The sequence below is a fragment of the Chionomys nivalis genome, chromosome 8 (genome assembly GCF_950005125.1).
Source record: "Chionomys nivalis chromosome 8, mChiNiv1.1, whole genome shotgun sequence".
Classification (NCBI taxonomy): domain Eukaryota; kingdom Metazoa; phylum Chordata; class Mammalia; order Rodentia; family Cricetidae; genus Chionomys; species Chionomys nivalis.
This window is the reverse complement of record NC_080093.1, coordinates 51,633,707-51,648,469: the sequence shown is the minus strand read 5'-3', so window position 1 is coordinate 51,648,469 and position 14,763 is coordinate 51,633,707. Positions and strand designations below refer to the sequence as shown.

Sequence of the window (14,763 nt, the reverse complement as noted above, 5' to 3'; positions counted from 1 at the left end):
GCCCGCCACAGTAGAGCAGCTACTGGCTCCAGTACAGCCTTACATCTTAAGGTGCATGGAGGACACCCGAGAACTGTTGGGGAAGATTATTTTAAGGTGTGTGACTTTCGTTTATGCTGCATTTGTTTAACTCTGTAAAGCTGTGGAAAAAAAAAATATATATATATATATATATATATATATATCCTATCTAAAACACATGATGGCCCTAATAAAGAGCTGAATAGCGAAGAGCGAGGCAGGAGCAAGGATACACAGGGCTGGCAGACCGAGAGGATAAACAGAAGGAGAAGTGAGGCATGGAAGAGCAAGAAGACAAGGAGAGGAGGACATCAGGGGCCAGCCACCCACCCAGCCAGCCAGCCAGCCACGCGGCCACCCGGCCACCAGGCCACCCGGCCACCCGGCCACCCAGCCACCCGGCCAGCCACGGAGTAAGAGCGAAAGTAAGACATACCGAAGAAAAGGAAAAAGCCCAGAGGCAAAAGGTCATCGGGATAATTTAAGAAAAGTTGACAAGAAACAAGCCAAGCTAAGGCCAGGCATTCATAACTAAGAATACGCCTCTGTGATTGAATGTATTCAGGAGCTGGGTGGCGGGCCCCTCAAAAAAGACTGAAAAGCCAAAAAAGTAAAACATCACACTGCAGATGACCAGCATTTCTGGTTGTTTTGAGACAGGGTCCCAATATGTAGCCCAAGCAGACCTAGGATTCACCATGTAACTCAGGTTGACCTCAAATTTATACCAATCCTCCTTCCTCCTCCTTCGAAGCCAGCACAGACCTCCTTAGACTGACAGAACAAATCACCAGAAACCATTTTTAAGCGCTTGCATATTTAACTTTTAAGACTTTTTTTTACTTTGTGTGTGTGAGGGGGGACATGCGTGGCAGAGATCATATGTGGAGGTCAAGACACAACTTGCAGAAGTCGGTTCTCTTCCTCCTGCACACGGGTTCCAAGAATCGAACTCATAAGGTCAGGCCTGGCAGCAGCTACTTTCCCCACTAACCATCACATCAGCCAGCCCCCAGCCCATAAACATTTTGTTTTTGAAATGGACTCACTATGCCTCCCTAGCTAGCCTGGAACTCACTACATAAACTAGGCTGGTCTCACTCTCACAGAGATCCACCCATCTGCCTCTGCTTTCAATGTGCTGGAATTAAAGACATGTGCAACCACAGCCATTTTGGTTTGGTTTTATTTATTTATATTTTTTGACAGGGTCTCTAATATCACTGTGCAGTAAAGGATGACCTGAACTCCTGAGCCTCCTGCCTCCATCTCCTGAGAGCTCAGATATAGATACATGCTGCTATGCCCCGTGTGTGTGGTGCTGGGGACTGAACCCAGGGCTCTGCACATGCTGGGTAAACACTCTACCAACTAAGCCACAAACCAAACCCACCATAAGTTATTTCTTTGCAGATTCCATTCGGCCACATAGCAGGACACAGCTATCTACTGATATCTATGGCAAACACATGGGACAGGTTGCAGGGTGTCCAGGCCAGGTCTCTGCATGAAACTTTGAGCTCGGGAACAACAGAGAAGAGTCTGGTCACATGCTACCCTATATGGAGCATGCTTTCTCAGGCACACCTTCACCCCATAGGCTTCACTCACCTCGATTTTATCAGTCTTGGCATCCCCCCAGTACAGCTTGCCCTCCTGCAGGTCCAGAGCCAATCCGTTGGGCCACCCAAGGGAGGTATTCACCAGGACATGCCGATCTCGCCCATCCAGGTTGGCACATTCAATTTTGGGGTTCTCCCCCCAATCTGTCCAGTACATGAGGCTACAGAAAAAGCAAATGACCCAGATAGTGTCTATTATGTCTCTGCTGCACCCCAATTCTGAGGGCCACACCTCCCCCAGACTGCTGGCCAACACAGCCTAAGCTCGGTGGGAACATCAGGACACCCCCACAGCACAGGGCGGTACTGGGCTCCCAGGGGCGGCAGGTTCAGTTTCCTTCCATAGGAGAGCTCTGGAAGTGACCCTGCAGAGAGCCTGGGGCAGCCTTATCCGTGACCTATTTGCTAGAGGCCAGAGCATCAGGAAAGAGGGCAGCGGGAAGCCTTCTATAAATGGTAGCAAAGCTCCGTATACTCAGGATGTGAGACGTGTGCTCAACCCAAGGAAAAAGCTGAAGGGCAGCAGAGGGCAGAGTTTTTTTCGGTTTTTTTGTTTGTTTGTTTGTTTGGATTTTTGGTTTTTTGAGACAGGGTTCTTTGTGTAACCTTGGCTGTTTTAGAACTAGTTCTATAAACTAGGCAAGCCTTGAGATCTGCCTGTTCAGAGAGATCTGCCTGCCCTTGCCTCCTGAGTGCTGGGATTAAAGGCGTGCACCATCACTACCTAGTGAGGACAGAAGCTTTAATTTAACAAAATCCAGGCCAATCCAGTCTGAGAATATAGCCTTGTCTCCTGCCACCTCTGACCATCCTCCTGGTCCCCCTGTCTGAAATACTATTCCCTAGACCTGGGATCATACACAGGTCACTGGCTGTCCCATTTCCCTGGATCCTCTGGCTCAGACGTCACAGGTGGGTAAAGACCCTGGTATCTGCTTCCCGCTCAGTTCACATAGAATACTGTGACCCATGGGACTGTGACCTCACTGAGTTCATGGTGGTATTCTGGAGTAGATCCTAAGCTCCTGACCCATCATCTGAGCTGACCACCACCAGACCCCTGCTTCCTCACCCCGAGAGCTCCAGTTACCCCACTGCTCCCTATATCCATCCTCTTTGGGAACAACACTGCGCTTTGGTCACTACCACAGAGCAAATTCTTCTGCCAATTACTGGGCCCAGGGTCACTGGGCCCACACTCCATCATCGGCCGCTGACCCCAAGGCCCTGCTACCCACCTGCTCTGGGCCTCCACACATAACCCCTCCATCCTCTCTGGCATACAAGGCCCCACAGATAGACAAGATCCAGCTCTGGCACCAGAACCTGTAGGCATCTGCAGGACCTGCTATGCTCTGGTTCCTCACCATGAAAGGGGAAAACACACTTGGTGCTCACAGCGATCAGAAGCCCATAGCCACCACGCTAGACCAGCCCGACTTTTAGACAGGTTCATGCCCTGCACTAAGTAGACTCTCCCTGGCTCCACCCCAACATCAGAGCTCCATAGCACCTTCCCCATCAAGGTCTGCTTGGTTAACGTTCTCGCTCAGGAATCCCCTTCATCATCAGGCACAGACACTGGAGTCTCAGAGGCTCTGTCCCAGCCATATCCACCAGACATTTACATGGGTTTCTGGAGGTCCAAACTCTCACTCTCGTATCTGCATAGCAAGCACTTACCTGCTGAACAATCCTCTGAGCTGAATCCCAGTTCTCTGGGGTTTTTTGTTTGTTTTTTAATGTGGATCCTTGGGTCCTTATGCTTATGAGGCAAGACTCTTACCAACCAAACCTTCACCCAGCCCTCCAGGGTTTCTCACCCACTACCCAATGGCCGGTGCCCAAGCTCTCAAAGTCAAGGAGCAGCTGCATCAGCAGCACTGGGAGCTCTTCCAAGAAATGTTCTTTTCAAACTCGCCCCGCTCACCGACTCAGAACTCTGCATATTAGCAAGCGCATCTCAGGGGGGCTGGGGTAGAAGGGAACACCCCATAGCCCACCTGCAGTCCCAGCCTTACCCCATCACAGGGTGCAGCACAATGGCCCGAGGTTCGTCCAGGTCCTCAGATACCAGGATCTTTCGGGAGGTGCCATTGAGGCGAGTCACCTCGATTCGGTCAGTGCCTGTATCTGTCCAGTAGAGGTTCCGGGCGACCCAGTCCACAGCAATGCCATCAGGGTCATTGATTTCAGTGTTCACAAGTGTCTGTGCGCCTGACCCATCCAGATACGCCCTGCGGATAGCCCGCACCTCATCATCTGTCCAGTACACGTAGCCCTCCAGCGGGTCATAGTCGATGGCAATGGCATGCCGGATGTCGCCCACCTGCAGCACTATGTCTGTGAAGTCAGGCGTATCCAGAGAGATCCTTCTCAGGTCCGTCCTCCGGGCCAGCAGCAGCACTTCCTCAGCCCCTGTGGAGATATAAGCAGCGAGGTCAGAGGTCAGTCGCTGTGGCTGAGGCAGCACAAGAGTCTGGACTTACAGTGGGGCCAGCTAGGCCCCTAGACCACAATAGCAGCTGAGGGGCTTCTGTCTTACAGAAGATAACGCAGAGAGGTTGAATAATCAGCCTGAAGCCCTTTAGGCAGGCCATTTGGCTTCCACCAGTGTGAGAGCTGTTTTTGCCAGCCCTCTAGTCCCTCTCCTGACCACAAGTCTGCCTCTGTAGGAAAAAAAAAAGAAAGAAAGAAAGAAAAAAAAACAAAACCCTACTGGAAGCACAGGGCTCCAGACCTGAATTGCCAGTCCTGTTCTCCTCTTCTATCCACCTACACAGCTTCCAGCAGGCGCCCCATCTTGTTCCGGCACCCAGTTCCCAGCCAGGGACAGGAATCTGTACCAAGTGACCTGCACCCAGTTCTGACATGCACAGTGCTGGGGTGGAGGGAGCCTGGCTCTGAAGTGCAGGCATGGCCCTGGACACCCGCTGCACAAGCACTGTCACAGAAGTCAGCCCACTCGACACACCTGGCAACTGAGGGAGAAACGAAAGGCAGCCCCAGAGCCAGGCATCGCCTCAGCCGAGCCCAGCCCAGCCCCACAAGTTCCTCCCACTGTGGCCTCTGCAGAGCAAGGTCTATAGATGGGGCTGCCGCAGGAGACAGGCAAGGAACACACCTCCAGGATTATCTCAGGGCCACTGTGAGCTGTCAAAGTCAGCTCAGCACTAGACACGAGAACCTGTGGGCAGTAGAGAAGCTCTGAAACCCAGGTCTCCCTAGCTGCTGCTTACACTTTGTGGCCTTGGGCTCAGTGCAGAGAGCCTCAGGTACATTAGGAGTGCCCTCACAAATCTCCTTCCTGATGTGAGCTAATGCCAGGCTCTGCAGCCCCAGGAACACCATCCCTAACCAATCTGGCTACTTGGTGAGGCTCAGATCTTACAGCTAGGCTTGGGGGTCAAGTGGCTGCTAGAGTCCCTTCTGAACCGACAGCATGCCGCACCCTCACAGGCTCCAATCCCCGGGGCCTGAGCTGAAACCACACCTTAAGAGTCAATAGAAAGAGGAGGGGAGTTGGAGAGTAGCTCAGAGGTTAAGAGCACTGACTGCTCTTGCAGAAGATGTGGGTTCAATTCCCAGCACCCACATGGCAGCTCACAACTGTCTGTAACTCTAAGATCTGTCCCCCTCATGCAGACATACGTGCAGGCAAAACATCAATGCACATAAAGTAAGAATAAATGAATTTAAAAAAAAAAGTCAATACAAAGGCTGGAGAGATGGCTCAGAGCACTGACTGCTCTTCCAGAGGACCTGGGTTCAATTCCCAGCAACCACATAGAAGCTCACAACTGTCTCTAAGTCCAGTTCCAGGGATTCTGACACTCACACAGACACGCATGGAGGCAAAACACTAATGCACATTAAAAAAGTAATAAAAATTTTTTAAGAGTCAATAGTAAAAGGGTCGTAGTGGTAGTGAACATCTTTAATCGCAGCACTTAGAAGGCAGAGCTAAGTGGATCTCTGTGAGCTGCAGGTCAGCTTGGTCTACACAGTGTGTTCCAGGACAGGCAGGGCTACATAGTGAGATACTATATTGGCGGGGGGAGGGGAAGGAGGTCTTAGGACACAGAGCTGAGAAAAGGGATGACCTGGGCACCCCAGCACCTGCTACAGAGCAGTGTGGGCATCTGCCTCTGTTTCAACCCTCCAGCAAAGCATCTCAGAGAGATGCCCACAGAGCCTCATGCAGACTTGTGGACCCAAACATGACCTCAACCATGACACAAATGCCTCCTGATGCTACTTGGGGCAGGGTATAGCTCCCTCCCAGAGTTGTATCATAGCCAGTCATTCCTTCCAGCCCTTACTGTTCTCTAGTATCCACAGAACCAAGAACGTTAGGGCCAAAGATGACTTCCAGCAGCACAGGGCCACGCGCCTACAGTTAAGAAGTATTTTGCAGCCATGACAACAGCTGAGACCTCCCTCACACGCCAGTCCCCAAGCCAACAGCCCGGTATCAGTCATGTCTGACCATGTTGCTGTCAAACAGCAGAGAGCTGCCTGTACCCATCCTGGCTGGCTCAAGGTCCCTCAGGGTCAGGACACCCTGCTTTGATTCCTTCATTAAAGGGAGTAAATACAACAACTTCCTACACAGGGCTGGGGAAACTGAGGCACCAGGTGAAGAAGTGAGGCAAAGTAGCACTTGTGAGAGTCCTTGAAGCCCAACAGCCACAAAGACCCTTGGCCCAAATCCCAGCTGCCTAAGAAAGGTCCGTGTTGGGAAGGAAGGAGAGCGTACCTTGGAATCTCAACTGACTGTCCTCCTCTGGGCTCCATTCCCACATGATCTGCTAACTGCTGACATGTCCTCCTCTGGGCTCCATCCCACATGATCTGCTAACTGCTGACATGTCCTTCAAGGCCCAGGTCACACACCACCTTCTAATCTTTGGGGCCTCTGTGGACAGCCTGGCAGGGTACCCAACCCACAGAATCATGGGGACTGGTATGGGCTCTTTCCTGCAATGAACAGTGGTCAAACCTGCATGGAGACACAGTCCTGGAGCAGAACCCACCTGGTGTGAGCATCTGGCAGGGTCCAGTCTCTGGGCTTATTTCTTCACTGGCCAGGTGGCCCTTGAGTCACTTTCTGGCTCTAACACTGAGCCAGGTGTCAACTCGATGGATAAGAGAGGTCTGCTTATAGAAGATGCCCAAGAAGGGCCAGGAAGGGCCCTAACTGTCAGAGCCTCTGTAAGGAACAGTGTGCGGCAACTGTCCCCTGGCTTCACAGTGCTCCCAAGGAACACTTCAGAATCAATGATCCCCTGTGGAAACTGACACTTGTTCCCAATACCACATTCGAACCTGTCTTGCTAACCCTGTCCCCTCAATCCTAATGCAGCCACCTATATGAGGACCATCTTCACATTAGGTGTGACTCTGCCATGAAGTGTGTATGGCTGAGAAACCTGGTACAGAGAGGGGCCAAGTTCCTGGCTCAAGGGCCGCGCAGCAGCAAGTGGGAAGATCTCTTGAGCCACCTGAGGAGTGAGTGCAAGAAACTTATCAGAAGCAACCAATTTGGTCACACCATCAGTATCTATGGGTAGCTAACTACTTTAACATCAGCCTAGACCCACTATGGCAAAGGAAGAGGTGGGAAAACAGACTCATGAGCCCTTTCACACTCCCAGGGTCACAGAGCAGAGACCACGAAGAGAACAAGACCAAGAAAGAATCAACAATCTCAAACTGTAGCCATGAAATACAGCAAGGGAGTGGGGAAGGAGAGGAGAGGGGCTGTGGAGGCCTGAGAGGCTGCTCTCTGGCTCAGGAGCCTCTGCCATGACAGGGAAGAGTCCAGCAGAATGCCCCAAGGACTCCACACGGGCCCTAGCCCTCTGCGAGTTAAGTAAATATAAGGTCTTAGAGCACACCCAGGAACAAGGACTCCTCCCAGTCACCCGAGAAAGACTGTGAATTAAGTCTTGGCGACTACAGCAGTAATTCATTGTGGAGCTAACCCTGAGGCAGCTAGTGACTCTATCATGATGAGCAGGGGGTCCTCTGGAACTCCATGGCTGCACAGCAATTTGAGGCATTTTTAGTTCTGCCAAGAAAAATACAGAAACCACAACAGGATGCCTGAGACAGGGCCACATCTCAGTCATGTACCCAAGGTGTGAGGGCTGGGCTCAGTACACAGACTTCCAGGGCTCTGGCCAAGGTCAGGCCAGCAAAGGGCAGCCGCAGAGGAACCTCCCACCAATGTTTGCCAAGGCTGGCGCCCATGGCTGGCCTCTGAGAAGGGTCTTTTAAAGTGAGGTCATAACAAAAACCCTGGTGCTGGCCAGGTGGACAACAAACAGTGATGGCCATGAAGAAGAGGCTGCCTACTGCTTGGTGCCTGTAGAACCAGCAAATGATATTTGTTTAGACATCAAGGAAGCAAACCGTTTAGAAACGGAAAGTTTGAGCAAAGACTTGTTTTTTACAATTATCTTTCTTTCTTTCTCCACAGGTGGTGAAGACTGGTGGCAAGGCCCTTTCCTGAAAGTGAAACCTTCCTCTCTCTGTAGTAGGCACTGACAACCCTAGACCTACTGTGTGGACACCTGGCTTCTCGACTTCCTCCAAGAACACATAGGACACAGGAGGGAGCATTCCCACTGCAGGCCAGGTGCCAGACACAGGGTACAGCCTTCAACACCCTAACCCGTGATTTTAACAAGTTCAGAAGTCAGGAGTCAGGTGCAGCAGGGCCAACTCTCTCCCTGGGCTCCAAGGGAGGGTCCTTCCTGCCTCCCTCAGCTCTTGGTGTTGCCGGAAATACTTGGCGTTCCTTGGTTCTTTGCCAATCACTCTGATTCCTGCCTCCAGCTTCACACAGCTGACTGCCCTGTGTGTCTCTATGGCCCTCCTCCTAAGCAGACGTGCTCTGTGGACCGCCATCTGCACGATGCTTCAGCTTCATTTGATTACCTCAAAAGAGGAATGGCGTACAAACTAGGTCACACATAGGTGCTGTGGTAGGAAGCTTCAGGAGGAACCCAAGCAGAAGGGACAGCTGGACAATGGCACAATGATCACTCGGAAGCAGGGGTGGGCAGCACAGCAGTTAAGTATAAGCTGAGCTCAGAGGCCAGCATGTGCGCTATGGGGGAAAGGAGTGAATCCCTTGGGCCACACTCTGCTGAGGACCCGCCACACACAGGGCACCAGGCAACTCCAAACCCAGCCTGTCCTTAAGGAAGCCACAAGCAAACAGCACGCTGTGCATGCAGTAGCATTGCAACCACAGACACAGACAGCAGGACAGACTGCCGCCCTCAAACAAAAGCCTAGAAGAAAACAAGCTCGAAGGGCCACAGGGCTGACCTGGGGTTCTCTGACAAGGTTGGCAAATATTTCCCATTAGGGACCAAGGAGGGCCAAACATCTCCAGGAAAGAGTCTAGTCACGGGCAGCACTGAAATGAGAGCTCACAGCTGCGCACAAACAGAATCTCACTTCTGAACATTACTGCATGAACTTTGTTATCATCCCATGTGTCACAGAGCATACTTCTGATTTTCTCGTTATCTGTGTAAAAAAGCAAATATTCTGAGCCCTCAAGCTGTAGGGAAACCTTCAGTGAGCCCTGTGGCTTGTGGCTGGGGAGCGTTAACCCTTGTAAAAGTTGGGGCAAGTGAGATGGCACACTGGGTAAAAAGCTCTTAATAAGCAAGCATAAAGACCTGAGTTCAAGTCCTGGACCCCATGCAAATGTGGAAGGAGAGAACAAAGCTGTCCCATGGGTACTATGGTATACATGGGCACATCCACATATAATAAAACATAAGATAAAATAGAGGCTGGAGAGCTGGTTTAGCAGTTATGAGCTCTGTGGTCTGTGCTCTGTTCCCAGAACCCACATGGCAGATCACAATGACCAGTAACTCCAGTTCCAGGGGTCCCGATGCTGTCTTCTGGCCCCCATCATCACTGCACACACGGGGCACATACATGCAGGCAAACATTCATACACATACAATAAAATCTTTCAACAAGAGCAAAGATGGGAAGGGAGGGAGGGAGGGAGGGAGGGAGGGAGGGAGGGAGGGAGGGAGGGAGGGAGGGAGAGAGGGGAAAGGGAGCGGGAAATGGAAAGGGAAGGGGAAGAGAAGGGAGGAAGGAAAGGAAAGCACAGTCAATGACCATGAAAACAAGTAGCTTCCGGTGACACACTGGCTGAGTGGTAGGAAAGCCTATGAAGTCTAGTGTGCTGCAGCCTCTGCCAGTGTCACAGCCACTCAGGCTTTCTGGACAGCAGACAGGACCTGCTCCCCTCTGAGCACAGCTCAGAGCCTGGGGATAGAAGCTGCAGTGCACACAGACAAACACACAGTCACCACAGCTCAGGATGACAGCAAAACCCAACACCAAAGAGGAGAACCTGGACGGTGATGTAGAGCACATCTTTAATCCCGGTACTCAGGGGGCAAAGTCAGACAGTTCTCTGCGAGTTTGAGGCCAGCCTGATATACAGAATGAGTTCCAGGACAGTCAGGGTTATACAGAGAAACCCTGCCCCCCCCAAAAAAAAACAAAAAAAAGAAAAAAGAAAAAAAGGAGAACCTGTGAACAGTCTAAACTGGTGGATTGAGACCCCTTTGGTGGTCAAATGACCCTTTCACAGGGGTCACATATCAAAATCCTTCACATCAGATATTTACATTATGATTTATAACAGCAAAATTACAATTATGAAGTAACAATGGAAATAATTTTATGGTTAGGGGTCACAGCAACATGAAGAACTATATTGAAGGGTCACAGCATTAGGAAGGTTGAGAACCACTGCTCTAGATATTCCATAATATACAAGAAGGAAGAGGGAAAGGGAAGAAGGAAAGGAAAGAAAAGGAGAGAGGGAGGGAGAGAGGGAGGGAGGGAGGGAGGGAGGGAGGGAGGGAGGGAGGGAGGGAGGGAGGGAGAGGTTAATTTTAAATCGCAGATGTCACAGTGGCTCTCTATGGATCAGGAAACACTCTTGGATGCTAAGGAGTGAGATGAGTCTGCAGACACGAACAAATGTGCACCTGGACTTGAATATACACACATGGAAGAGGTGGAGACCATGCCAGCCAGATGGCTCAGTGGATGAAGGTGCCTGCCACCAAGCCTGGTGACCTAGTACAATCTCCAGGACCCACATGGTAGAGAGAACCAACTCCTCTGAGTCGTCGTCTGACTTCCACATACACAGCACGGCACATGTACACACGTACAAATAAAACAATAAATAAATACCCAGTAAAAACTTTTTAGAGAAAAAGTAGAAATATGGGGCTGTTTCAAGCAGCTTCATTAAGGCGGCAGAACTCTGGATCATTTAAATGTTCCTGTTTACCAGGCTGGAGAGACTCTCAGCAGTTAAAAGCACGGGCTGCTCTTGCAGAAGACCTGGATTCAATTCCCAGCACCCACATGGTGGCTCACAAACACCTGTAGCTCCAGTTCCAGGGGATCAGACACCCTCTTCTGGTCTCTGCAGGTATCAGACATGCATATGGTACACACACATGTAGGAAAAACACTCATACACATAGATAATACTTTATAAATGGTCTTTCCGGTTTATATTAATGGTTTCCTTTCTGTGGTAAACAAACTTTTCCTTATATGGAAAAAAAAAGGCTTCTGAACTGGGGTCAGGTAGATCCTGGGAGGGGTCTCCGTCGAGGAGGGAGGCAAGGCTTTTTTCCATGGAGCCATTCAAGAAAGCACAGTCCTGGAGGCAGGGCTGGGAACAGGTGGCTATAACTGCTGGGGTCTCAATATGAAGGGAAGAACAAGGTAAAAGGCAGGATGGGGCCAAAAATCACAACCACAACCTAAAAGTGTGACCCCATCGTCTTCGGGGGCCTTTGCTGAAGCCTGGGACAACCCACTGAACATGTAGGAACTGAAAAGCTCATTTCTCTAGGGCTTTTTCTCTCTACAAGCAAAATAACAATTCATCTTGGGGATGCAAAACCCCATTAATAAGAGAAGGCGGATTCCCCAGGCAGAACCCTGGTCACCTCACAGCCAACCCTCCCACACAGTCCACCACAATCCCAAGGTCATAGGCTGCCCCTGAAGGGCCTTGGCCCCTCAGTGAGGCTCCACACAGTCTGGGAGGCATCCATGACCCCTGTGGCTCTGCCCTGCCAACTTCCTTCTCATCAAGATAGAAAGCTGAGATCTGAGGGCAGCTGCGGTCCAGCCCTCCTCTGTTCCGGTCTCCTCAGCTGCCCTCCCAGCAGGCACAGGCTGCTGCTTCCTTACGGCCTAGGTCTGAGGCTGCGTGGGTCTCTGTTCACTCTGCTGTCTGAAAGGCAGAAAACAGCCAGCCCTGCGGCTTCGCATCTGACTGGTAGCCAGATTCTTTTTGTTTTTTAGCAATTGATTAAGTTTCTCCTCTGCCCCCTGGGGGGTAAGTGGTTAGACAAATGCCAAGACCGCAGCCCAGTACCTTGGCCTGGGAAACCCTGCTAATGACCACAGGGTCATAGACCCAAAGGAAGTGGCCAGGCCTGTCTTGGGCTCTGCTTATAACCCCAAGACCCAAGTGACTGCCTGCCTTGTATGGCTCACCCTAAGGAGCCCCACAAGTAAGCACAGGAAGTTTTAGCTCATCGGCAATGGCTCAGCAGACCAGGCCTGAGTTCTGGGCTGAATGCATAGCTCTCAACTAAGTCACTTGCTGCCCAGGAGCACAGAGTGACCAGAGAGAAGAAAGGCAAAGGCAATCTTAGGCTTCTTGCAGATGGACTCCCTCCTCTTCCATTTCCCAGTGACAGTTCCTCACTGGTTCTCACCTCTATGTCTGCTTTCCCTCTCTACCATGACCCTCGGGCCACTGAGAGGGTCTTACACCAGCAGTACTGTCCAGTCACCATAAGCTTGAAGGAAAGCAGTCCCATGTCAGTGCCCAAGCACATTCTCTACTGAGCAGCCTTGAGCAAGCTACTGGTCCGGAGACTAAAGTGCAGACAGTCCCCCATCAAGGCTAGAGAGTCTATGGCAAAGCCCTGATTTCAGCCCCAGCACAGACCCCCATTCCCTACAGCAGTAATACACCCCCTGGAGACCCTCATGGAGGTCAGAGGTGACACATAAAGTATGGCTTTACTGGGCAAATTAGGGTTGAGGCAGAGGGTGGGGAGACTATAAGGCTATAAAGGTGAGTTAGCTGCAGAAGGGCACCATGCAAGGGTCTTCATGCTCAGCTTGACAGGACTTGGAATCACCTGGGAGACACACCTCTGTGTGCTGTGAGTGTTTCCAGAGAGGTCTAGCTGAGAAGGTCACCCTGAAGGTAGGCAGCACACACCCACGAGCTGAGATCTCAGTACACTAGGCTCCAGCACTCACCTCGCGCTGCTCCCGGACTGCAATATGGTCAGTGACCTCACAGCCCCGCTGCCATCCTTCCCACCATGATGGACTGTGCGCTCCAACCGTGAGCCAAAATAAACCCTTCTCAAAATGCTTTTCTCAGGTGACAAAGAAAGTGTCTAATAATACATACTGCTCCAGGGACAAGGTTCAGTTCTTCCAAAAAGCCAGTCTTTCTGGTTCTAGGAACACAGTAGATGTTCTAGATACAGCAGACCGTTTTTTGTTTTCTTTGTAAGTTTTGGGGTGTGTGTGCATGCGCGTGCGTGTGTGGGTGTGAAAGAGAGAATATGAGTGCAGCTGCCCGCAGAGGTCAGACACCCTAGAGCTGCCAGACAGAGGTGCTGGGAACTGAACTCATGTCCCCCAATAGAATACAACACGTGCTTACCCTCTAGCCCCAGTGTAGTTATTTTTACTGCTGGTCACATGCAGTTCTGCAGCTCCTAGAGCTGGCTACAGCTTAATGGACAGCTGTGCCCTCTGCATCAGGAGACTCTGCAGAAGGCAGCCCCGGGCAGGGTGGGCAGAAACCATGAGACAGAAGCCACAGTCCCATTGGCGGCTGTGAGCATGCACTCATTTTTGTGCACAGTCCCCACCTGGGAAGCAAAGCGAGCCCAAAGATTTCCCAAGCAGCTCCGGGAGGAGAGGAGAAAGATAGGACTGAGAGCTGTGGCAGCAGTCTCCACCCCGGGAATACACTACTGTCATCACTTGGTGGCTGGCAAGAGTCCAAAGAGTGTAATACACTGACCTGTATGAAGACACCCTTTTCTCCTTAGGCCAGTGTTGACTATCCACAGCCCACATGATTCAAAGCAACCATGGTGGTACATATCTGCAGTCCTAGCTCTTAGAAGGCAGAGGCAGGAAAATCATCACAAGCTGAAGGTCAACCTGATCTCATAAAACTAAAATAAATAAAATGCAGCTTACAAGTTCAGAGGTGGGATCGCAGGTGGCATTCCCAAGTGGATAAAGTAAAAGAACCCAGACTTCACAGCCACAGAGAAAAGAATTGAGGCCAGAACCCACACACTCCAAAACCCACCATGTTCCTGAGAGTGGTCTAGAGAGAACAAACAAGGTCCCACCTGATGCATCCCAGCTAGCTGCTACAGACCCCAGAAATAACCAGAGAACCTCAGCTCTTGCCACTGCATTTAACAACATATCCCAATTCCTAGGCCCTGACCCTGGTCCAGTAGGAAGCTGAAGTGAGAGAGGTGAATACATTTGTCCTTCGTAGCAGAGTTGGGAGCAGAACCTAAGGCACATGCCATCCCTCACAGGGCCTACAGTAGAGCGAAGGAGACCTGGCATCAAAGCAGGTCCTGGAGGAAGGCCTGGAGCAATGGCTAACCAGGCACAGGAAGAGGGGTCAGGCAGCAAGGCCAGAAGGAACTAACCATCCATTTCCAGGGAACGGGAGGTACAGGGTAAACAAGGATTGGAGGCTAGGAGCTGGAACCCAAACGCTTCTCTGAAGACAAGCGGGGGGCCCAAGTGTCAGCTGAGTACTTCGGGCCTGGCAAGGTTCCTTCTAATTGTTGGCAACCACAAGTCCAGGGAGTCTCATGCCAGAAAAAGCAGGGGGGACTGCGCTTTCTCTGGGAGTCTAGGGGTCACTGCAGGGTCAGGACCCTGTAAACCCAAAACTTTTCTCCAAAAACCAAGAGTGCACCAGAAGGACCTCAGGTGGACTTGGGCTATAGGAGAGAGGGGGACA

The 14,763-nt window shown here is 51.2% G+C and overlaps 1 protein-coding gene across 2 annotated transcripts in view; it reads right to left on the bottom strand.

Moving 5' to 3' along the window:
* Lrp5 (LDL receptor related protein 5) overlaps positions 1-14,763 on the bottom strand; it is a 106,121-nt gene that overhangs the window by 43,850 nt on the left and 47,508 nt on the right. For both annotated transcript variants that reach the window (XM_057778592.1, XM_057778593.1), the window contains exons 6-7: positions 3,665-4,061; positions 1,633-1,804 (exon numbers count right to left, since the gene is read on the bottom strand). In XM_057778592.1, the coding sequence (XP_057634575.1) occupies positions 1,633-1,804; positions 3,665-4,061 (569 nt within the window). The remainder of the gene's footprint in view (positions 1-1,632; positions 1,805-3,664; positions 4,062-14,763) is intronic.